This window comes from Vanacampus margaritifer, chromosome 1 (genome assembly GCF_051991255.1).
Source record: "Vanacampus margaritifer isolate UIUO_Vmar chromosome 1, RoL_Vmar_1.0, whole genome shotgun sequence".
NCBI classification, from domain to species: domain Eukaryota; kingdom Metazoa; phylum Chordata; class Actinopteri; order Syngnathiformes; family Syngnathidae; genus Vanacampus; species Vanacampus margaritifer.
Window position 1 is genome coordinate 24930841 of NC_135432.1, and position 26360 is coordinate 24957200.

At 37.9% G+C, this 26360-nt stretch overlaps 1 protein-coding gene across 2 annotated transcripts in view; it reads right to left on the bottom strand.

Moving 5' to 3' along the window:
* Positions 1-26360, bottom strand: part of cntn3a.1 (contactin 3a, tandem duplicate 1) — an 84965-nt gene that overhangs the window by 26744 nt on the left and 31861 nt on the right. The window contains exons 5-10 of one of the 2 annotated variants that reach the window (XM_077542326.1): positions 20776-20871; positions 10909-11112; positions 9911-10013; positions 9318-9502; positions 7058-7197; positions 2449-2581 (exon numbers count right to left, since the gene is read on the bottom strand). In XM_077542326.1, coding sequence (XP_077398452.1) covers positions 2449-2581; positions 7058-7197; positions 9318-9502; positions 9911-10013; positions 10909-11112; positions 20776-20871 — 861 coding nt within the window. The remainder of the gene's footprint in view (positions 1-2448; positions 2582-7057; positions 7198-9317; positions 9503-9910; positions 10014-10908; positions 11113-20775; positions 20872-26360) is intronic. The other variant, XM_077542336.1, reaches the window with a different exon arrangement.

Here is a 26360-nt window from a genome sequence, read left to right on the forward strand (position 1 = left end):
CAAACAGATGAAAGATGAACTGATGAAAGAAGAGACTAATTATTCTTTGGGTAGTTTCCATGTTTTTATTAGAATATAACATAATATTCTGTGGGCCTTGCAAAATCGGTAAAAATCCAGTAAAACAGCTTGCAATTAAGCTCGTGGCAAACGTAAACAAAATTTGAGGAACAAACTCACAATCTTTAACTTGGGAGACAGCTGATCTACTCTCTCAGCCACGCAGCTCCTAATGTGCATTTGTATATATATATATATATATATATATATATATATATATATATATATATATATATATATATATATATATATATATATATATATATATCGCTCATGTCAGCTGGAATCTTCCTGACTCCGAGACCAAAAACAATATTTTTGGTCTCTTGGAGGTAAACAAACAGTAGGATTGACAAAGCTTAGGTGGTAGTCTGGCCGTCTCCAAAGCTGAAGGTCGTGAGTTTGTTCCTCAACCAATGAGAGGCTTTTATTATTATTATTTTTTCCAATTCTGTATTTTATTCTCTTCCAAGTGTAAATAAATATTAGCCTACTCTAAAAATACTGTCTTGAACACCACAGACAAAAATAATGACACAGACTTGAAAGGTCAACTTTACTTGTGTAAATCACAGTTTAAAAGGACGACACAATCCCGCAGTTGAAAAAGATAGAGAACATCCACTGAAACGTTATTGAACTTATGAAATGCTGAGGCTCATGACATGATAGCAAGGAATGAAGCTTTGAAAACAGTGATTCTAAAAATTCCATGTGCGCAGGTTTGACCAGCAGATGGAGCTCTTGCAGTGTGTCAAATGCGTTGAAGCAGTGCATCGTTTTAGGGCAATTGTCACAAAAGTGGTTCATTGTTTCGGAAAGTCTTGGGTTCTCCATCCCTACTTACCAGTATCTTTTCTTTATCGCTGTTATGGTGCTTGTGCAGTCGTGATGTTAACGGTTCTTGGTGGAACATAATTGTCAACAAATCGCTCCTTATGGCGGCTGTTTTTCGGCAAATCTCTACTGTTATTTTGATGAATGTCACTCTTGTCAAAGTTATCAAACCCAAATTTTTGTTAGAGTTGAAGGAGAGGATTGTGGACCCTTTGCTAAAATGCTAAGGAATGAAGATACGTCCGTCACGTCGTGACACATTACCTGCGGCACCTTCAAAATAAAAGTCACGACACAGTTCAGCTGTCAAGCTGTTATTGTGACGAGGTACGACAACAACAGTGCCTCTAACTGTGCACATATGACATTTTCAGAGCCAGTCACTGTACAACGTCTTGTAAACTTACTTCGAGCCTTGAAACTAATAAATGAATTGTAATGCAACGCATTTCACATACAATAACGATAACAGAGTTTCAAATATGGTGAGAATAATTTGTTAGATTCGTCCATTTACGAAAAAAGAACACAGCACTAGTTATACGCTGTTATTCCCAACACTGGTTGTTCCGAATTACCAATTAGGTGGAATTGGACAATTTCCCACGGCACACCAGAGAGTATCTCGCGGAACACTAGTGGTTGAGAAACACTGGACTAATGCACTGCTATGAGATGAATGATGATCACAGACCGTGAAACAGGAAACAGAAATACAGAGCAGCTTTCCAAATTAAAAGCATGGATTTCAAAACAAGATATAATTAAACATCACACACTAAACAGCTTGAGGAATTCTTAACATGGTAGATATTACTAAATTACTTGAAGCACTATTGTATTGAATTTAATTATTTGCACTTCACCTTATTCCTTAAAAAGAAGTTGTACAACCACATATTTTGATTAGGACTTTTTTTTCTGCCCACTGGCTTATTTGTTTAATTTTATTTATTTTTTTTTTTTTTTTGTGCTCTATGCAAAACCATTTTTATGAGCAAATTGAAAAACTATCATTGCCATTAATGTCATTCAATTTTAAGGAAATGTGATAGTATTGGGATATATAGGTCATAAAAAAATAATATTTGTCTTTTTTTTAAGTGTCATAAGTACTAATGGTATCAGCACTTGGTATCGGTGAGTACTGAACATTTGAGTATCGTATCGGTTTTAAAAAAAGTGGTATCGAACATCCCTACAAAAAATGAAAAGAGTTTGCCCCAGAGAGAATGTTTTTTCAGCTAGTTATCTTAGCTTTCAGATGCCGTTGATACCCGCCGGGTGTGGAGGATTTATTTTGTATGACACCAATAGGCACAATAACTGACTTGGATTCTACCTTTGGCCACAATGCGGACCAGGATTCTGGTTGAAGTAAGCCATTTTAAACCGAAAAGTAAATTTTCACAACTAACAAATGATGATAAAGAAATATTGTATGAAATTCCTGCCACATTGCTACTATAACTGGTTCAGGAGTTAGTTATTTTGACATCATAAGAGCAAGTAATCTGAATATATTCTGAATGATCAACAAAGTCTTCTTACCTATGACACGAAGCTCAGCATTGGTGAAGACTCGACCATGCTTGTTCTCAGCAACACACTGGTACGTGCCGATGTCAGCCAGATTTAAGCTACTGATGGTCAACACTCCATTATTCACCTGAATCCGGTCCTGCTTAAGACATACAGTATACACAAAAGCCATTTGCAATCATTATGCAGGAAATCTCATGTACTAAGACATTATTTCAATGTTAAGGTCAATAGTCTTGGCCTAAACCATCATGGAACGTTACTACTGTCCAAGATAGATCTGCAAAATTCCGGTATAGACATGGCATAACTTTTTTGTTGTTGTAGTGAGACATCTTGAATGTACTGTAACTAAGGTAGACACACAGACACACAGGCAATTAGCTATGCAGATGATATACTGCTTTGCTGAACTGACCTTTGAATTGATGTAAGCCATCCAGAGAGGAAACTTATAAACAGCCCAATTAGTGCATCACATATTAAAGTAGTTGCTCATACGAGAGCACACATTACCGCAAGGTAGGCAATTAGTGCTATATTTGGACAGTTTAGGCTCTTTTTGATGAATAACCTTATTTAATTCAAGTACAGCCACATATTTTTCACACCTGGGGAGTGATAATTGAAAAGAGTGGTAATTTTCTTTAATCTTAATAGACCCATGGTGAATTGATGTAACCCCCCATTGCCTAACATAGCGCTGACATTATCAAACAGTGGTTGGCATCACACCTCAAAGGAATTTCACTTTACTGCTTGTGACTTCTGTACTTAATTTAAAAATAATTCCATGCAATTAAAAAAAAGAGTTATGGATGTTAAAATGTTACTTGTACTACATGTCAAGTTAATAAAGGTTATATGATAGCGACAGTTTAAACAAGTAAATTATTTCCTCATCTCCATTGTTCCCTACAGTAATAACAACTGTTTGAGCTGAACCAGCATTCTGCAACAGATTGTGTTTGACCTCAGAGTAGTTTCAACGGCTGTGTCGCGAATATGTGTGTCTGTCATCTTGAATCACGGCAGAGCTGACACATGAAAAGTCAGTTGCTTTGAGTCTGTTAGTGACACAGCTGAGGAGCTTCAAACCGGTGCCAGATCTAAAGCTCAGTTACATGATGGGCACACTGGTGACCCGGTGCCTGGGGGAGTCCTGTGTGAGGATGGATAAGCTGCAGTTTCCAAATAAAACACAACCATCTGCATGGTTTGGGGCCAGGGAAGGATGCATATATGTGTGTTCATGGCAGAGAGAGTGTCACTGTGGCTTTGAATAGATGAAAGATGGGCCTTTTGAGATTACGTATTGCAAGGGCCCAAGGGGGGGTGACAGAGTTTAAGTGCATGAGCTGGTGTTACACTGCCATTCAGCACCCACTGCCCTGATCAAAAATAAATAAATAATATTATAATAAAATAATAACTCAGCAACTCCGTGGTGGCCCTATCACAATCCCCTTACCCGTGGAGACAAACATGGCATCTGTTTTTTTCTCAGGCAACATTGATTATGCCCAACTCGCTTCTGAAAACAGCACTGCTGAAAGTTGAGCTCTAAATAAGCAAACGATGGGGGCACCGGTGCACCCTGATTTTGTACACCAAACCGAATGTGCGCTGAGACATTTTTCAGACTGAAGGTCTACACTCATACTGAAGTAAGTTGGTGCTTTAGCAAAATACTGTACAGACTCAGTGAGTGGGTACTTGTTTTGCCAAGGTGACATTTTGAAGTGACAGCTCTCCTTGGAGTCATTTTATTCTTCTGGAGAGGGTCAGAAAAGCATAGGAGGAGTGAATAAGTGGGGGAGCCGTGATAGAGACCCACAGAGAAAGTGAACCCTAGAGAAAGGTTGATGAAAGACACAAAAGAGACAGAGGGAGACTGATTCATTCTAATGAGACATAACAAATGCTCGCCCCTTGGCCCTAGTGAGCCCCCCCTCTCTCTATTTCTCTCTCTCTGTCTCTCTCTCTACTGACCTTTGGGTTTGGAAATTGATTTAATGCTGCTCCCGTTGACGGTGGCATTTCGAAAATGGTAACACCTCAACTCATTAATACAGTCACGTGTGGGCAGACTGCCAGAGGAAGTTTTACAATGGTATTTACTATTTACAGATCAATCATGAGCGATTCTTTTGACTAAGGGTGCCAAATGGAGAAGTGACCTTTGATAAGACTGACAAACAATTTATAATAATTAACACAGTAATAAATATTAAATACAGTCCCTGATGTGTATTTAATCGCATAATAAATTCGTGTTCCTGACCATATTTTCAAAAGTGGGGTTTTGAGCAAGTTTTTATTATTTGTTCTTACACATACAGTTCAAATCTAGAAGTGCGGGCAAGTAATAGCAGCCATAAAACATAATTTCTCGAGAGTAGCGCACGCTCGTATATTATTTGCACATCGCTCTTCAAAACAATTCCCTTGTACTCATGCACCGGTAATACATATACGCTCCCCCAATTTCTTGGTATTGGCACTCAAAAATTAGAGTGTTATTTGCATAGTTATTTGAGAAAATATTATTATTCTTTTTTGATGTTCAGACACATATTTTTTGTTGTAAAGAAAAGTTGTATTACCAAAATATACTTTGTGCCATGTGGGGAACCCATTTTTATACAAAACACGACACTGGGTGAAGCATGTCTGTTTTCATTTACACCCAATTCCTCGATCCTCACTGTCACTCATTTTTAGGACAAATCCACTTGTGAGGCTGTCATGATTTTTGGTGATTAGCGAACATATGTACTCTACTCTGCAAAAGCCCCGTTTCCACCAACAAATCTACCCGGCTCTACTCTACTTGCTTTTTCTGGTACCTGTTCCTTTGCGGCTCTAAAAAAAGTAGCCCAAAGTCCAAAACGTGACGTAATTTTTGGGGAAGCCAATGATTGGTTCGAGACATGTCGTCATCAATCTGCAGCTGCGCAAACCACCATACCAGGAAAACAGCTGCCATTAACGATGAAGAGAGGACAACAATGGCTTCCAAACAGATTAATGCTAGGTGCTAACCTTTTTAACATTATTGAATGCAGTCTTTTGGTTGCTGCAATATTCATTTGATGTCTTCAGGCTGAAATAAATAGGCATAAACCATTGTTTGCGCTCTCTATTGTTTTTGCCTGTGTGTGCAGTGCACGCTAGCTGCGGTTGCTTTAGCATGACATCACTGGCAAGGTGAGGAGGGGTTCCCGGGTGGTGATTGTGGCAGTGGAGACACACCTCTTTTTGGTGTAGAGCCAAGTAGAGCAGAGCAGAGTTGAGTAGAGTAGGGTAGATACCGTCGGCTTTAGTGTGTTCTGCAAATGTGTTTTTGGTGTGCCAGACTTTGAGGTGACTTTGTTATTTTCCCTCAGAGCATTGAGCAGTTTCAACGTTCTGTAGTGTCCTGTGATACACCTCTCTTTGGCACCATGTTGTTATGTATAAATATGTAAGACTATGCATTAATTATCTTATGGGAATGAAAGAAAACATTTTTCACAATCACTATAGGTACCGTGTACTCACCGTCAATTTTATATATATATATATATTTTTTTTTTTGCATGTTATTCTGTAAATAATACGGTAATGCCTTGATTCCAGGCTAGCATACACATTATATGGGATGTCATAGAAGTGGAAGGAATTACGTTTCTTTGTTAATAGCCTATTGGCGAAATGAATTGATGCAGAACATTCTTGTTCAATGTGTGATCATTGTCATTAGGCTCTAATTGAAGGGCCACTAGTTTCCAAATGTCATCTCAGTTCTCATTCCAAGTAACCAGGGAGCTACTTCATTGGTCATTTTAAAGACAGAAACACTGGCCAATCACGCAGTGGTTGCCAGTACTTACTTAACAAACTTAACAAAGTAAAAATGGGGCAAATTGGGAATGGAGATAAGATTAAGGTATTTTGTCATTGTCTAAAGGAAAGAAGACACTGAAGAGTCTTTAGTGGATGGAAAATATCTCATTGGATTCTTTGCAAACATGCACATTGGTCTCTCTTTGGAAGCCAAATTTAGTCTCCGGGAAATTCATTTCAAAGTGACGCATTATTCCGGTACAAAAAACAATTATTTCAAATCAAAACAAAACTGCATTCCTTTCTGAAGCAACAGCGATATTGATCCTCTGAAAACGGATCAATCACATTTAACTTGACCTTACACATCAGAGTAAACAGAGTTTAAAGTTCACCATGAGTATGCAAACGTAGTGCATGCAAAAGAATACACACATACACATACACATGCATGCATACACACGCATTCATGCACACACACACATGCGCACACAGTATTTGGCCTCTGGCTTTATTGTGGTAAACTGTTGACTGTGTTCTAATGAAATACCCAGAGCTGGAACTGTGAATGACAGCAGTTGGTACACAGCAAAACTTGGAATACGTCTTGTTTGGAATCCAGTGTCAATATTTTTTTGCCAAACATTGCGCATATTTGGACTCATTTTGCGGCTGCATCTGGTATCCTTGACTACTCATCCTTCTTTCATCTCATCTTTATGGTACTTTTGGGTGTGGAGAACTAAGCAATTAAAAGCATCCAAAACCCAACTTGGGAGAAGTCCCATACCTCAATCAGGTCCAGAGGCTCTCCATTCTTCAGCCAACGGTATGAGGGTTTAGGCTTGGCACTGGCTTTGCACTCCCACACTAGAGTTTCATCAATAGTCTTCTGAGTATCTGGGGGTTTCTCAGTCAAATGAGGAGCAGCTGTCACAAACCACATACAACAAATAAGCAACTGATCACATACTGTTTAAATGGCAAAGCAGGCAATTCATTCTTCAGCCTCCTCATCCAAGGACACCAAATATAAATCCACTTTTAACTAATCCAAAGTTGACCTTTACTTGACAAAAGGGGCCATAAAAAAAAATACTGAAAGTATCATCATTTTGCGATTAAAATGTTAAAAACAATAAATATTTTAAAAATTAAAATAAAATAAATAGAAATAAAAAAGAAGAATACCTTCCATAATAGAGCTATTTAGTTAATTGATGTTACCAAATTAAATATTGCTGTCAATTTGTATTAGCTTTATCAAGGAAAAGGCACAGTGGTGGTTTGACGTTTGAATGCCCCAAAGCCATACAATTTGAAATTGAACCACCATCATACATGATGACAAAACACGAGACGTGTATAAATTATGCGAGACTTCAGACATCCATTTACACTTGTGCTTAGTAGTCAGTAGCTATGGCGTTATGGCGCCATAAGTAGCTAAAAGATTAACTTTGTGTGAATGTTTTGCTTTTTCGCTCAACTTTTGTGCCACACTTAATGGCAATTTTAGTGTGAGAAAACAAGAATGAATGAAAGAAAGAGAGAAATATGGAACAGAAGTTACCATGAAATAAGCTGTCTCACATTTTAAGAAGGAAAAAAACCCTAGAACTTTTGTTTAGCATTCTATAGTCCTTCTAATGGAATTATATCACACTGCTTGGTTCTGCTTGTACTTGCATGAGAAGTAACAAGATTAAATGGTACTTAAATATTGTCTGAACAGTTACAGTTGTATGAAGTGACAGTTTAGACAAAATATTCCAAAGACAATTGATTTTAATTAGAAATGTTATGTTTAAAGAATCCACAAATTGACAAACTTAGTGTTACTGTTTATTCACTTTTCACCTTTTGAGGCACCTTAAGTTCCGAGAATGCTTCTATATTGATGTCAATGTCACATAAATAATTTGCACCTAATCTGTGGTGACAGAGTAGAAAGATTTATGGCGCTTGTGGAGAAGACACATTAATACAGGACACCCTGCCAGGGTCAAGGGGAGAGAGAAATCTAAGTCAGTCCATCTCCTTGACATGCTGTGTTGTGCATAGCATAGAGAGCTCACTGATGTGCTTGTCTATTACTTGTGGTCTAATCAACGACAACTTTGCTGAGAATTCCATGTATTTTCCCTCTCTTGTGAATAAGGTACATGTATTTCCTGTTCCATCATTAGCAGGATTCAGCACAGAAACCATTCTTTTATTGATTACACATTTCCCCCAACCACCAGGCAGCAGTCATAGGTAAAAAGTTGTTGAACTTAAGAGCACCACAATCACATCATTAAGTCTTGATTTATAACCTCACATTGAATGAGACTCGATCCCATGATATGCAACTTCTCTGCATATTTTTGTTGTCTGAACAGCTTTTTTAATGCTCACCTCAGATATTCTGAACACTCATGAGTGCCGCAAAGTCCCATATTATCATATCAAAAGCACCCTTCTAACAAGAACGAGATGTGAATATGATTATCTAATTCAAGCAAATCCCAATTGAGCTTTATATGCAGACCTCATCAAAGCATAAACTGCAAGATAATGGGAAGAAAAACTATGAAATCTTTCATCAAGGGTCATTAAAAGCTTACTCAGAATATGGCCATAAGTGCAGTGTTGGTGAGGGGCAAATCATCTCTCCCTGAAAGGTGATATAAATCTGTGCATGCTGTGCCCAGTGTTAGCTGCCGATACACTAAAGAGCTTGTCAGAAATGAGCTATTGGGAACAGGTTAATTTACTGCCACATACCAATATATGCTGCGGTTGTTTATAGGCTCTGATAAAAGCTGCATGTTTCATGACAACAATAAAACTTTTTTTTTGCTTGACTCACCCAAACTATGTTTCTTTGCTCAACCAATTTCAATCTTGCTCGGTATCAGTGAATCCTTGAGGTTTTTAACAATCTCTATAAATCAGGATTTGATTGAAAAAATACTATAACTGTACATATTTTTGGACAAGTGCAAGGAAGCGAAGAGGTCTAAAGATTTACACCAAAGCCAGCATTTCCCATAGAATGAACTCACCATAGAAGGACAGCTTTCCTTTTACAGAGTTTCTGCCTCTGCTGTTTTCAGCCAAACATTCATACATCCCTGCATCCTCCTGCTGAAAGTAAGGGATCTCTAACACTCCGTTGGCTTTATTGATGTCCACTTTTCTTCCTGAAGAGGCTCCATCGACTCTCCTCCAACTGATGGTTGGCACTGGGCTATGTTGGTGTAAGCAACAGGACATAATGAGTATTTGGCAACAGTTAGACAAACTATTGTTAACACAACACATTACATTGTTATTTCTCATAGTAGAATACAGTATTAATACACCAGCATCAGATATGGATAGTTGGTTACCGCCGTTAGCAATGTGCAGGTCCCAACTGAATGAGGAATTTAATTTAAAAACTTGACAATTTGTGTAGCTGAAAACTTTGAATACAAAAGTTTGATTTAAGGTCAATATTGAAGCACAGAGATTCATGATTTATTACCATGTCATATCATTTGTTCTTCCAATCACTTTCCCAAGGATTTTCACACATTACCATCCAGATTCTATTAGTGACGTAAACAACTTATTGCGAGTCATCACTAGACTAATAATATACAAGGGAACATACTTTCCAAGTGCAAAACATTCCAGCTTAACTGTTGAGCTCTTGGCGACTGGGACAACTTCAGGGAACTGCACTTCAATCTTTGGTTCATATTCACCCATCACACCTGGTGTTCCAAAGACAAATTGAGAGTTGATGTCATGTCATACAATTGTATCCATCTTAAAGCCTGAAAATGTCACATAAAACAACATTATCAAAACAAAGTGCCTGATGGTGATAATGTACTGTGCAGGACAACTCAATGGCAATATCTAATGACAATGTGACCCCAAAGCTCAAAATTTGCGCTGAGCTTATGAGTCAAAATGTGCATTTTGCACTTCATGAAAACACATTTAATAGCAAAACTGAGACTCACAGATTTCCCCCCCCCCTTTTAAACCACCAAGACGGTCCCATAAATCTTCGCTGGGCTGGACGCACGTGTGTTAACATTGCACATGGCGCTAACGTGGCCTACAGGAGGGTAGTTAGAGATCGAAGCAAGCTCAGTATTGCTTACGCCTCAAATGAAGTCATTGATTAGCAAGACTGCTCCGCAAAGAAAAAGTTATTTCAACCTTGGACCTAATTGAATAATTGATTAAGTAGGTCATTAATATTTGGAAACAAACTCTAAGCCTATTGAGAAATGTAAGAAAGACTAAAATAAAATGATGACAAAAATTCTTTCAGATTTTAAATCAAATTTCACAAAACTGTGATAAACTAGAATGCACTGCTATAAATTCCTGAACACAGTATTGCACAAATATGAATATGTATATACTGTAACATATAAACATATGAATATACCTATTCCATTTAATTGCCATTTTATCAAATGTTCATCTGACAAAGACTTTAACTGAAAACTGAACCAATCACATAAAACCTGCACCCAAATGTTGATACAGTATCAATATCCAAGTTCAGATTGTTAAATGTGACATCAAAAGATGGAAAAATAAAATATTCTGAATATATGCAAGCTCCTTTGCCTGTGGCATTGCTCTTACCATCTACTCGAAGCACAAGGGGTGTAGGTGGTCCTTGAACACTGCTTTTGGTGACTGTGTTGGTGACTACACAAGTGTAGTTTCCCACATCAGATGGTTCAACTTTGGCAATGTAGAGGTTGCCTGTCTTCTGGGACACGAATCTCCGCGTGTCCTGGATGACAAACGACGGGTACTGGTTGAAGATCCATGTGAAGGTAAGATCTATAAAGAGTTGTGGACATAGTAGATGTGAGATGCACAACTTCAACATATACTCTTTCGAAATACCGCAGAGAAAATGTGATTCATCAGCAGCCGTTTCAGGTTGAAGGCATGCCTTTAGTGATAAAGCAATTAGTGGATCGAACAGCGGCAGCCTTCCGTGATTAAAAAGTGAAATGAATAACCAAGAAGCAATTACTCTCCTAATCCTGAATGCATGATTGAATGCATTGGATTCACTATGTTATAGTGATAATTGTGATGGCATGAAGACGTTATAATGTTTACACCGCAATACTAATGACTGCATCTTATTATGGTTATTATTATTTATTATATTGCTTACTGTAATGATTAGACCATGCTGCATTTTATGATCAGGAAAACCAATTGCATATTGTGGCGAGCACACACCCAGAAAAGACAACAAATTCATTTCTAAACTACAGATGCTTATTAAACATTATATGATGCCCCCAAAAGCTTCCTGATTTATGAATAAACTGCATATTTATCATGTGTCAGATCAAGTCAATAATAATAATAATAATAATTACAATAATAATATAATTATTTTCTATTTTTTTATATTTCTAATATTCTATATTTCTGTCCCGAAGGCAGCCTTAATATTAACCGCGCAAAACAAGGAATCAACTGTCCAGTAAAGGGAATAATTGCAATATGATTTGGACACACCTAAACCAGATAAGTATTGCTCAAATTGTTCCTTTCGGGGAAAGAGGATATGTAAGCTTTGACTTGTTACGGAAACCTACACAACACATTGTGTTCACACTTGTCTCTCTGCTTAGTATCAAATACAGCAGGGTTTCCTGCTTTAAACTCTTGTGTGGCATGTGTTCATCTGCTTAGAAGTACACCCCAAGAGAATCAAGCAATTACACAATCTTAGTGATGTCAAGACAGGTTTGAAATTAAAAACTGACATGAATGGTAATGATTTATACTGGATTCTTTTTTTCAGAAACACAACTGTCAGTGAAATCAAGGCACAACGTGGCATGGACCAGATTCCAGTCACAGTCGTCAGTTGGTGATAGAGTGGTGACAGCATTTCTCCTCTCACAGGCCGTTTCTGATACAACTACAAATAAAGTTTGATATTTGGGCCATTTTGCTTTATTTTCGGTAAGTTACATGATTAAATATGGACAAAGGGTAGTTAGCAAAATCACAATTGGGAGACTATTTTGGTCGAGGAGCAGTGTCTTCCTGCACTGTTCATAGTCCCCATTAGCAGCCTTACCCTTTAGTGTCTGATCAACCAGTCTCGGCCAGCCTTTCTGCTCTCTTGTACCTGTTCACTTGCTGTCATTATCCTCTGCTGTTGTCTTTCTCTGTCTCAGACAATCATATCCTTACCTGCTCTTGTATTCTACTCAGATGCATCTCTTAATCAGAGTCTAGCTAATTCCCTAACCTTTATCCAGTCCTCATCAGGATGGTGTCTCGGGTAACAATGCAATAAAATCCATTGCCTACTGGGCGTGCCCCTGTGTTTGTGGTTATCCAGCCTAAAGTCCTGCTCACCATTATTGGAACCCATGAAGGTAAAGTACAGAATGTGGAATATCTTCTGAAAAAATTAATCAAGTAAATCATTTTATATTTTTATAGAGAACTTGTGTTTTATCTTAAAGACCAAATGATTAAAAAACAATTTAAAACAATAAACAATGGGCGGAAAAAAATAGAAAACTTTGCTGTCACTGGTATTAGCAACCTTTCCTCTAAATCAGTATGGAAACACATTGTGACTCACCATTGGTAAATCACAAATGAGAATTCCCTGTTCTAAATTGTCTGTGCGCAATTGACATGAATTAACCAATGAATGATGACTTTGATGTTTTAAAAAGCCACCTGTTATCCCATTTTCTTTGGTCAAAATCATGAAAACAAAAGAGCTGTCTGAAGACATCAGAAGTGCAATTATTCACAAACACAAGACCTCCAAAAGGTATAGAGCCATCTCCAAATATTTTGGTAGCCCTGTTTCAGCAGTCTGTAATGTAATTAAGAAGTTTGACAAACATGGAACTGTCAAGAACATCCATGGACGTGGGGGTGAAGAGAGAAATTGATGACAGAAGTCTTTGACGGTTGGTGCGAATGGGGGGGAAAACACCACGTTTAAATTCCAAAGACCTGAAAGCCAAACTGGAACAGTTTGGGATCATGGTTTCAAGAAGTACCACGCGCCACACACTGAACCAAAAACAGGGCTTCGTGGGAAAAGACCATTCCTGAGACAGACATAAAAAATAATTAATTAAACAAAAATAGAGCTTTTCCACAATGCACGCCAACAATTTGTTTACAGACAACACAATGAAGCTTCCGAGGAAAAGAACACCCTCCCTACAGTTAAGCATGATGGAGGATCCATAATTATGTGGGGCTGCTTGCTGCATCTGGTACTGGAGGCCTTGATCGTTTCACAGGAATCATTAAATTTGAGAATTATCAAGACATTCTAGGGGGACATGTCCTACCAAGTGTTAGACAACTTGGTTTGAGTTGAAGGTCATGGGTCTTTCAGCAAGACAAAGACCCAAAGCACACATCCAAAAGCACACAGGAATGGTTAAAAAGCACACAAAAAAATACTATTTTAAAATGGCCAGCAATGACCCCTGATCTCAATCCGATTGAAAATCTTTGATATGATCTGAAATGTGCCATTGGGAAAAAAACCTTGCAAACATTCAATGGCTTGAACAATTTGCAAAGGAAGAGAGTGTGTGTGTGTGTGTGTGTGTGTGTGTGTGTGTGTGTGTGTGTGTGTGTGTGTGTGTGTGTGTGTGTGTGTGTGTGTGTGTGTGTGTGTGTGTGTGATGGGGGGGGGGGCAGGAGAGAAGTGCAAGAAGCTAAGAGATGGCTACAAGAAACGTTTGAAAGCTGTCATCACTGCCAAACCAAATATAAAAGAGGTTGTGTCATTATTGCTGCACATGCTGTGTTTTCTATTTTTTTTTTGGGGGGGGGGGATTACATTATGTAAATTGAAAAACAATTTATTTTGTTGAATTACTTTGGACATCCAATTAAAAGGTTCTGATGATATAAAATTGGTACATTTCCATTGATTTCTGAAGATATTGTTGAGATTATGCAAAAATTGAAGGGGCCACAATAACAGTGAGCAGGACTGTACATATCAAAATGTGACCATAAGCCAATTGGATATTGGCTATCAGTTGTTTTAGATTGAGAGAATAAATGAGGTAGTATATGCACCTCATACCACAACTATGCAATGCCATTAAGCAATAATTATGATCGTAGCAAAATTGAATTGTAATGATGCCTACATCATCAAGGTCAAGGTATGAGACAGACCTAGCTAGACAACATTCATATCGCCGGACTGAAGCTATGTATACATTATATACGTCCTACCTTGCCGTTCATAATTGCCTCTGTGACATGTATCAATAATATTTTCCTCACTTGGTCCATTGGAGTCACAGTAGGAGCAGTTGTAGTATCCGGCCTGTGCCTGAATAATACATTCCAGCACTCATTCTAACAAGATCATGTATATTTAATGCCACTTTGGAAACATCCTCCAAAAGGTGCGGGGAACAACAAAACTAACAATAACAACAAAGAAGGAGTCCCTAATTGGTTGGTTAAAGATTTATCGAAAAACAGGAAATGGCAAGATGAAAACACTGGGGATCTGCTGATTTTTCATTCAGTGAAAGGGCTGTAATGGAACAATGCAAAAATGTATGACAGTGAATGGCATATTTTCCTTGCGATTCCATTTAGCTTGTGTATAATGAACAGGCAGCATCAATTTCCCTGTAATGGCGTGAGAGGAAGGAAGAAAAATAGAACATGACAGGCCAAGGACATCGTGAAACAAGACTGGCTTTACACAAGTGTGGATTGTACCTTAAGAACGCATACGAACAAAAGCCTATTATTGTGCAATACTCTAAGATGTAGCTAAAATGTTGGCTAATAAAAAACTGCTATAAAAATTGCTATTTTGATGCGATGCGAAGGCGACAACACGCCTGTGTTCTCACACTTCTTCATTCAATAAAAACGATGGAGCCATTTGTATGCCGTTTATTTATTTATTTATTTTTTATTTTTTTTTCCCAGGAGAGCTCAGTATTGTTCATTCGATTTGACATCATCATTGCTCTCCTTTTTTTTTAAAAAAAAAACAAACAAATCAATTAAAAAAAATTTAATAAATGTTTTTTTTTTAAATATATATACATATATATATATACATATACACACATATATATATATATATTTTTTTTTGTATGTGGGTGAGTATGTGTATGTGCGTGTGTGTGTATGCCGTTTATTTTTAAGAGTAATGTTGAAATGAATTTGAAATGATATAAATGTTTTGGGATCTTGGTATATATTTAAGATATTAGGTAATTGTGAATAATTTGGGGTGGGACTTCAATTACTCATGGATTTTTAGTTATGGCAGGTCTTGGTTTAACTGTACTCACAATTTTGTTCCCATAGCTATCTGTATTCGTAGAACACACATTTCCTCCATGAAATAGCTTAGGTCACACACATAAAAACGCTGCAAGCTATGTGTTGTTAGTCGCCAGCAAGCATCTTGTTTGAAGGTAGCTGCAATCCAAAAAGAGAACAAGTGATTTCAGCCTTGAGTAGATATAAAAGGACTCCTTCCATTAGTGAAAAGAGGTCAGATGCATTAGGTTCTGTCTGACCACGCACATTTCTAAAAAGCAAAGGATGGCACAAATAACATCTAACCCAATTGCTGCAGAAAAGCATGTTTGATGAAAAGTTTGCCATTTTATTCAATTTTGTGCATCTTTTAAATTCAGTTCTTCCAGCTCACAGATTTACAGCATTGTGACTGCATCCAACTCCTTTCTGGAGCTGTCAAAAAGGCTTTGAGGCATCGTGAAAGTGAAATAATGGCTTCCTGAATCTTGCATGGGATACTGAAATCATGTAAAGGGGAAATGAGGCAGATCCTCGTTTAAGACCCTGTTTTGTGATCATGAATTATGGCCTTTCAGCCTTTATGAGAGCTTGTTTCTCACTTTTACAGAACTTTGAGTGTGTAGTCAAATGTCTTTTCTGTGCTTCAAATACGCATATGGCTTTTGTCATGAATCGTGGAGCAATCATTTGTTATGAGCACGTCCACCCATCATATCCTTGAAATTGCTACAAAAGCAGCATACATTTGACAATTTTTTTTCAATTGTTGTGATTCTCATATTAGGTCTTACTCTAATAAACCTAGAGGATTTAATAATCAAATTGTATTTTTATGCTGCCTTATCACATTACGCATGTACAATTTAAAAAATGCTTTGAATGTGTGCCACTTGCTGTTGCTGGTGTGTGTGAGAGAGACTATGAGACTGTAATGTTTACAAGGAAAAACACTTTCAGATACATCATTATGATTGCTGATATTAGCAGGCTTTCAGAAATGACGCTGAAAATTGAGGACCTAAATCATGCCTGGTTCTAAACCTTTCCATCACTAGTCATAATTTTTGATGACAGCCGCTGAAAATATTGGTAGAAAATGGATCATTTCAATTTCTGTGCTGGGTCTCAAGAGAAAAGCTACAATCCATCAAAAGGCATGAAGGGACTTACAGGGTAAATAAAAGCAGTCTACTTGCTTGTCCAGAAGCAGGCTTGGGCTAAATTTATGCGATATGATGAAATCAGCAGTGGAAAGGAAGGGAACCTTTTTATTATGACATTTACATTTAATGAATATTTATTCAATATGCAAAATTATACTTGACAGCCTCAGTGACAATAATAATGACACTAAAATATGTGCAGCTAATATAAACAAAGAAATTGAATGCACAAAAATACAGTCTTTTAATTAAAGACTCGGGGCCTTATTTTCGTGCCCGGTGCTAGTCTAGTGCAAGCGCATGGGTGGTTTGCTTTGTTTTGGTATATTTCTAGACTTTGCATAGGTATAATTGCTCCATTGTGCGCTGTTGTGGGATGGAACATAGACGAAATGGCGATCCCCTCTTTCCTACTAAAATCAGGGCGGTGAAAGTGCACACATGCTTCGCATTACAGAAGCAAATTGACTGGATTTCGAGAGATAAGATTGGTGCACACAAAGTGCACTTATACAGGTAAACTTCAAGATCTCCCCTTGCAGATGACGTAGTCGGCCGCACATGTGACATGGGCAATTGGAGACCGCCTTGCAAACATAACCGTGCGTCTGTGCTCATGCACCTCAGTTGTGACGCGCTGTCAGTGGGGTGTTGTTAAAATATTTTTTGAGAAAATAATTTATCCAATAAATAGATTTCTACAGTCTAAGGCTTACAACCACGTTTTCCATTATCTTAAAATTCCTGTGCTTAAGTATGCTTTTCATTTTGGCAAGCTAAATTACATCTGATGAATGATTTTATGTTCAACACGGTGAATGATAATTTAAGCAACAGTTTAAGGCTTCATAACCTGATGCGACGTTCACAAACAAACCATCACTGTCAACTTTTCGAACACACATCACACACACAGTAAAAATACACTTTATAAAGAAAACACAAACACACACGCAAAAGCACACGCACACTAAGTACAAGGAGCTCTAAAGCACATATTATAAAAGATTACTTTCACATTAAAGCTTCTTGACTGTTGCAATAATAATCGAATAATCAACTAATCAATTATCAAATTAATCAATCATTAATTTTGATAATCGATTCATCGCTAATTTTTTTTAAATAAACATTAAATACTTACATTAAATAATATAATTTCTTCAGTTCTCGGTGAAAGCAGACAAATAATCTTTTTGTTGAATCAAAATAAGACATTTGCTTTTATTTTGGAAAATAATGATCAACATTTTAGCCTCTTTTCTAAGATTTTAGTGACCAAACCAATAACTGAATCATATATTTTTTTTAATTGTGTGTTTCCTACACTGTCAATTGTAAATAGTGTTCTGTTTTAGAATAAAGGCATGGAAATGTAAGCTTGTAATTTTTTTGGTATCTGTTTCATTCATCTTTTTTTGCTCTTCATATATTCCAATAATGTAGTGTGGATATTATGTTCTTCAAAATAGTGAGAGAATCAGAGAACGTCTTTACAAGCTGAACCTACAGGTATGCCATACATATACCATAAAACAAAAACAGGCCGAGCAAAGACTGTGAGCCTTAGATAAATACAAATAAATACATAAATAATAATAATAAATACAATCCCCGAGGTCCCAGGTTAGCCCAATAAGTCCCCAGACTTGTGAAAATAACATAAGATAAAATAAACATGACAATAAGGGTAATGTAATGCTTAAGTTTGAAAATGAAGAATGAACATACAAAAAGATTGAATTTCATATATTGATAAGGTTATGTTATACTTGACAAAAAGAATAGTGTTCAAGAATAAATATTTAACATGAAGGGATGAATGGGCGTAAGGTTTTGATCATAGTTTTGAGTAGTTGAGTTTTAGTAGTTGAAAAAATATTAAGTTTTAAAATAAATGAACAATCTCAATCAAAGTAATTGTGATTATTATTTTTCCTATAATCGTCTAGCCCTACGTGCAAGCCATGCACACACTCTGGTCACACACGCTCAATCTGCCGGCACCGCCGTGCTGATAGTTTCCTTGGGCGGATTATTGAACTCCGGTCAGCAACAAAGTTCAAAAACATCCCTTGAGACTAATAAACTCTATAGAGTGGAGTGGAAGTGGAGTGAAGTGAGGCGGCATTCAAATCTTGCTAAGAGCTTGAACAACACAGACTTCACCTTTAACTATCAGTAACGACCCATACTGCACGATCAACTTTGGCCATATGTTCGGTTCTGTTCGCATCTGAAACACAGCCCAAGGGCTAATGAGTAGAGCATCTAACAAACTATTGAGAGCATAAAATTGTAAATCCGTACTCCATAGCCTGAGGCTCTCAGATAAATGCCTATTCACAATCAAATGAACTTTTGCTAAATAATGTATTCTAGGCTAGTCATAAATTAGATTATGAATGGAAAACCTGGACATTCAGGTTAAAAACATTTTTTTCCAACCACTTTGTATAGGTGCGTTCACTGACAAATTTGGGAAAAAACAAAATGTTGTATTTCCGATCATATTAAACTGACATCAACAACAACAAAAATGTTTGTAATATAAATTCAGATTACAACTATGTATCAGCAAACACAAACAACAAATACACTCGAAGGCAGATCATTTCAAACAGTCAATCTCCAGATTGAGACTCAAGTCGTTCTCTTATAAATAGATTGTTATATTTCAGGAGAATACAGGGAGAGCAAATGAAACACAAGCCAATTTGTACATTGTATTCAAATAACTGCAAAGGGATTTGGCACATGCAATCAGTCAAAAGCAAAGCCCATTAATGTCAACTCAACTCTGGGCCCGTCACTTTTTGTAAATCCATTCTTGTTAAGGTTTTTTTTCCCCACACAAGATGAACTGATCATCCTGAATTTGGTTCAGTTTATTACATCACACATTTTGGATACATAAAATAAATGTTAACTTCTAATAAGAGTGCGGGGAATGGTGTAGAAAATGGATATTGACCAATCACGATAACACTTGTTGATGGCATAATTGTATCTGCCTGAGTGAAAAATGGCTTCAAGCACATCTGACCACACAGCTACCAGCGCCATTTATTAACCAACTCCGATGCGTCAAAGTTGAACAGTCACTCATTTTGCTTGCATTCCCGGCAACTCAATAGCTACTGGAATGCTTGCAGCTAAGCTAACTTGCTCTGCACCAGCTACGAGCTGCACCTGGCTTGCTAGCGTCCTCCCCAAAGCGAATATGCTACTTTACCTAACTAATCCTCACAACCATACCATATTTAAAAAAATTAGCTCCAGTCTTCTTGTCAAAGGTTTCCTTATCCCTAATGAAAATACATGTGCTGTCCAAGAGTATTCTTGAGTACACAGGTCACACCTGTGACCATGCCGAAGAGTCCAAGAGCAATATACCCCCACAGTTGCTCCTGATGCTGTGTCATCAGTAGGTGAATGGTGAGATAGTGTTCAAGCACATCCATGACCATTTTTAAACAGGTGAAGAAATACATTGAGGTTCAGAAATGCTAACAAGGGTAAAAAAAATGTGAAAAAGATGAGAAAAGCCCATAGCAGAGCAGCCAATCTATAGAAATCCACTGCCAGAACAAATTGAATTTCCATATTTTTGTCATTATGTCAAGAACATTACTGGATTACTGGAGTTGAATGCCTCAGTTGAAGATGAGGGTTTGTTCTTCCCATTCTTTCCATTGTCACATAAAAGTACAACTGAGGTTTCTAACTGAAAAGGCACATGATATAGTACGGATCATTTATCTTCATAACCCTCCCCACTTTTAATAATGAAATGTATATAAATGTAATCAACTGTTCTGCTTGTTGGGATTATGGTAGCATCATTCTGTTCAGTATGACACTCAAATTGAAATAGTAGTATTCAGAGATTCCATCCCATTAAAAGAAAAATGATTTATTTTTCACTTCCTTGATCATGGTAACATTTCAAAAGTCCATCACTTAATTAGGGTGCTGATTTGTTTTAGCAACAAAACAAAAAGCCTCTTACCTCCAGAGTGGAGTGGTGTGCCGCACAGTAAGACCACTCCTTGACCTTCACGAACCCTCACTGGATTTCTTCTTTGAGTCTTGAAATTCTCCAAGACTGTTCAGGAAAAGCAAAAGCAATAAAGAGGAATAATCATTTCATTTCTCACAAAAGCTGTAAAACACGTGAGGCCAACAAGAAATGCCAAGTTGTTTGTACAGTGGGTAAAAAAGCATCACCAGTCATATCTGTGTTTTTTCTATCTGTGGTTTCGTCATTTCATCCAATTTATATCTGGTTTCTCAGACTATCGTTTAAGGCTGTGATTCAATGCATAATGCTTTAATCCTTTCGCAAAACACAAATATTTGCAGAGAAGCAGACATAGCACTCTAAAGGGCTTAAATACTTCTGACCGGGGCAGAAAGCAATTCCTCTAGTATAAGTCACACATGAGTGAATTTAATTGCAATTGCGCATTGTTATCACTTTCTGTGTTTCATCCACTGACTGCAGTAATACCAGCAGCAATTAAATGACTAGAAGTAAAAGACCAATTACATGTTGACAACCTGCTGATACTAAGAACATTGAGGCAGCAATCTTTGAACAATTTGCCTGTATCTCAGATACCTGCAGGTAGTTTAACCAAAAACCATGATGGAGCAGCCATCTTCTTCTTCTTTTCCTTTCGGCTTTTCCCTTCAGGGGTCGCCACAGCAAATCAGTTGCCTCCATCTAACCCTGTTTTCTGCATCCTCTGCTTTCACACCAACTACCTTCATGTCCTCTTTAACTATATCCATAAACCTCCTCTTCCTCTAGAACTCCTGCCTGGCATTTGGAAACTCAGCATCCTTCTGCCAATATACTCACTATCTCTCCTCTGGACATGTCCAAACCATCTCAGTCTGGTCTAACTTTATCTCCAAAGCGTCTAACGTGCTGTCCCTCTGATGTATTTATTCCTGATTCTATCCATCCTGGTCACTCCCAAAGTGAACTTCAGCATCTTCATCTCTGCCACCTCCAGCCCTGCCTCCTGTCTTTTCCTCATTCCCCTCATTTCCAGGGCAAACCTCCGCGCCTCTAGCTTCTCTTCCATCTGTTCCCTGCTCTCACTACAGATCACTATGTCATCAGCAAACATCATAGTCCATGGAGATTCCTGTCTAACCTCGTCTGTCATCCAGCCCATTACCATAGCAAACAAGAAAGGGCTCAGAGCTGATCCCTGATGTAGTCCCACTTCCACTTTGAACTCCTCCGTTACACCTATAGCACACCTCACCACTGTCTTACAGTCCTCATACATGTCCTGCACCACTTGAACATACTTCTCTGCCACTCCAGACTTCCTCATACAAAACCACAGTTCCTCTCTGGGCACCCTGTCACAAGCTTTCTCCAGATGTACAAAGACAATGCAGCTCTTTCTGACCTTCTCTGTACTTTTCTTTCAACATCCTCAAAGCAAATACTGCATCTGTGGTACTCTTTTTTTGGCATGAAACCATACTGCTGCTCACAAATGTTCACCTCTGCCCTCAGTCTAGCTTCATCTACTCTTTCCCGTAGCTTAATTGTGTGGCTCATCAGCTTTATTCCTCTGTAGTTGCCACAACTCTCCCGCACGTCTCCCTTGTTCTTAAATGGGCACCAGCACACTTCTCCTCCATTCCTCAGGCATCTTCTTACTATCTAAAATCCTATTAGAACAACCGAGTCAGAAATTCTACTGCTACCTCTCCTAGACACTTCCATACCTCTACAGGTATATCACCAGGACCAAGTGCCTTTCCACACTTCATCCTCTTCCCTTCTCACTTCATCCATACAAGTCACCGTAAGTCTCTTGTTTGGCCTTTGCCACTTCTACTTTCACCTTACTCTCTGCATTTCTAATAAATTCATTATGTTGTTTTCCTATTTTGTACTTGCACATTATTTATATGCATTTATGGCAAACTGAACCTCTATGCAATTATTTGTTTTTCCTTCTTTTAAGGTTTGTGTTTACTTTGGCTAGTTTTGGCGTTCCGTAACCTCTATGGCTCATCCATGATGACATTCTTACTGAAATATTGTTTATAGGAACGCATACATCCACTCGAGCATCATTAACTGTAGTTCGCCCCATCTGGGCTAAAGCTCAAGAGAATACGTGCTATTTATTTTGTCAATTTCTAGCTGGAATGACACAATTGCTTTAGAAAGTGGCAACGGTGTGGAGACAGATGCAAGTCAATGCAAGCAATTAGCAGCACAAGGCAGACAAGAAATTGATAGCAAGTAAGAAACTGGCAGACAGGAAAGAAGCACTTACTGAGCTAAAAATAATTAGGAAGTGAGACATAAGAAAAGCAGGGAAGAAAACTGACAAACATAAACCTCACATAAAGAGCAAATGATTCAACATGAGTGATTGAACACCAACATGCACTCTGCACTAATAAGACAAGACACAGGTGGACGTGGAGTGTCAGGTAATGGGCGGGTTATTGAATAGAGGGAATAAACTGAATAGAGGGAATAAATTGGAAATATTTTGGGTTCCACAAGGACGATGTTGAGCAAAAGAACACGAAATAAAAAGTGTGCCTGGAAGCACCCAGAGCAAGTGCGAAGCAAGGTTCGAAAAGTGCCACCCCCAGACAGCAGCCCATAACAGAGGCATTTGCAGGGGCTACACCATACGAGAGAACGTCAAAGAGGTGGGTAGAAATAACCAACGTGATAGCCTACCATATAGCTAAGGATATAACTCCCATAGCTACAGTGGCGCGCACAGGGTTTAAACACCTCATGAAAGTAGCTGACAAAAGGTACACCATCGCGAAAATATTTTTCGCAAACCGTGCTACCCAATATGTACAACACTGAGAGGCTGCCGAGTTTAGACATGTCAAGCATTTTTATTTGCAATTGTTTATAGATGTTGCATTGACATTTTTTTATTTTATGTATTTTGTTTACAAGCCACACTACCTCCTTTGTACATGGCATTATTTATATTATTTCTTTACAAGAAACATTACCTCCACAAAGACATTACCGTCTTTACACAAATATAGGCCTTTGAACATAGCATAACAGTATCTTTGCGCAAGCCATTTGCACACAAAAAAGTTTACGAGAGGTAACCTTTTTCTCATGTTCTAATGTGCCATTGTTCAAGTCATGCTGGCTATTTTGAATATTTATACTTGAATGGTTATAAGGGGTTTTCATACTTTGATGTTTCATTGAAAGAAAAGCAATTAATTTGCATTTCCTGCAGTTATTTTCAGATGGCATAGATAGAGTGGTCCGCAGGGGGGGGGTTATCGTGCATTTATCGTTATCGAGGTAAAACTGCCCAATCGTGATATTGATTTGAGGTCATATCACCCATCCATCCATCCATTTTCTTAACTACTTTTCCTCACTAGGGTCGCGGGTCATATCGCCCAGCCCTACTTAAGGGCATACTTGAGGCATGTATACTTAAGTATATTATAAAGTATATAAATGAGTATACTTAAGCATACTTTCAAGTATACTTTATAGTATATTTAAATACACTATTAAATATACTTTGTGGTACACTTATGTCCACAGTTTAGTTTGCAGCAAAAAGCCCAGTGATGAAGTGACAGGGAGCAAACCAGCGAACACTGGTACTAAAGGTAGCGACCCTATCCCAAACAGTATGTCTCGCAGCACGGTGGCTGACTGGTTAGAACGTCCACCTCCCAATGCAGAGGACGTGAGATCGAGTCCCGGCTTCGGCCGTCCTGGTTGGAGTTTGCATGTTCTCCCCGTGCTTGCGTGGGTATTCTCTGGGTACTCCGGTTCCTCCCACATTCCAAAGACATGCATGGCCCGTTAATTGAACACTCCAAATTGTCCATAGGTGTGATTGTGAGTGTGGATCGTTGTTCATCTCTGTGTGCCCTGCGATTGGCTGGCAACCAGTGCAGGGTGTACCTTGCCTACTATCCGAATCCAGCTAGGATAGGCTTCAGCGCCCCCAGCGACCCTTGTGAGGACAAGTGGTTAAGAAAATAGATGGATGGACAGTATGTCTTTATTATCTATTAAATAAGGAAAATAAAAAGTTTGCATGCGGATTTATAAACTAAAACCTAAAATTTTGTCAATGCATCCTGATAATTGTGCAACACAGATTTAATCTTACCTATATACGTTTACTGAGTACTGCTGACAAGCAGTGATTAACGACCTCTCACATAGAACATACATAATATCAGATGTATCTTTTTGTAGTTTTGTTTGTTTTCAAAGAAAAGGCAGAGACATAGGAGACATATTAGACTTCCTAAACTTGAGAGTGCAACTCCACTAATCAATATTCATGTCACCTATGCTGGAGTGCAAATGAGCTAGACACACTAAAAGCCAACAATGCCTGACAGGCCAAGCTGTTCTGCACCCTGGATCATCTTATCAAGCCTATCACAACTCTGCACCTCCATGTGCTTCTCCATGGCACTGCATGGGCTATTTTCAGTGCCTTCAGATCCATGAAATTGAATCTGAATTAGCTGTTTTGGACTAGCTACTCCAATGTGACCCACTGTAATGAATGAGATAACACAAAAGAAAAATCGAAGCAATTCTGTTGGAGGGTAAACTCATTTAGGATTTATTTTTTTTAACAACTGTGATATAACAGATAAGACAAACCTAAAGTTCAGGTGTGTATTTTTTGTTTGTTTGTTTAAACGTTATAACATTTAAATGTAATTGAAACAAACGTACCACATCCAGAAGTTTGAGAACCTAAAGAAGGCAATGTCATTGTTGTTGTTTTTTAATCATTGAGAGCCTTACCTGCAAACCGTCACCTAAAATTTAGTCCCACATTAATTTCAGAACAAATCAAACGTGCAGATTCCCATCCACTCTGTTGTGTGTGGGAAATATTAGTACTTTTGTTCATCTGTCTATGCCAGTGATATATAGTGACAGGCAAAACAAATAAATACTCTTCTACTAGATGGCAGAATGTAAAATTAACCTCTGTGTAAAATATAATAAAAAGCTTCAATTAAACAGGCCTATATTTTACACTAAATAAGTAAACTAGTGAGTAAACTGAGAGGTGATCATCCTTATTCAGTGTATAGTGTGCGCCAGGAATATGCAAAGCCTGAAATGGCAACATTTTAAGATATTTGATTTACTGAAAGAAGCTTATCATCTTAACATAAAGTATGTCTGATGGTTTGTATTTACTTTTCTAAGATACTAACCAGATGGTGAGGCAATGAAGCAACATTTTATTTAGATACACGTATAAAATCATTTCCAAATGTAATAATTTCTCTAAATGTGTAATGATGAAATTTCTTAATCTGCACAGACTCAAGCAATATAAAGTGAGCATATGTGTTTCAGATTGGTAGTAGGAAATTAAAAAGAATACATTACATTACATGCAAAAGTAATAAGCTAAATGTGTTCTGTAGTATATTGAACATAGTATTTTTGAGCGAGGGTTATTTGTTCTGACCGTTCTGCAGCCTGCAATTGTCTGGACGCAATATAGTTTACACTATGGCAAATAAAACATGTTTCACCTCAACAGGGTGAAAAATATC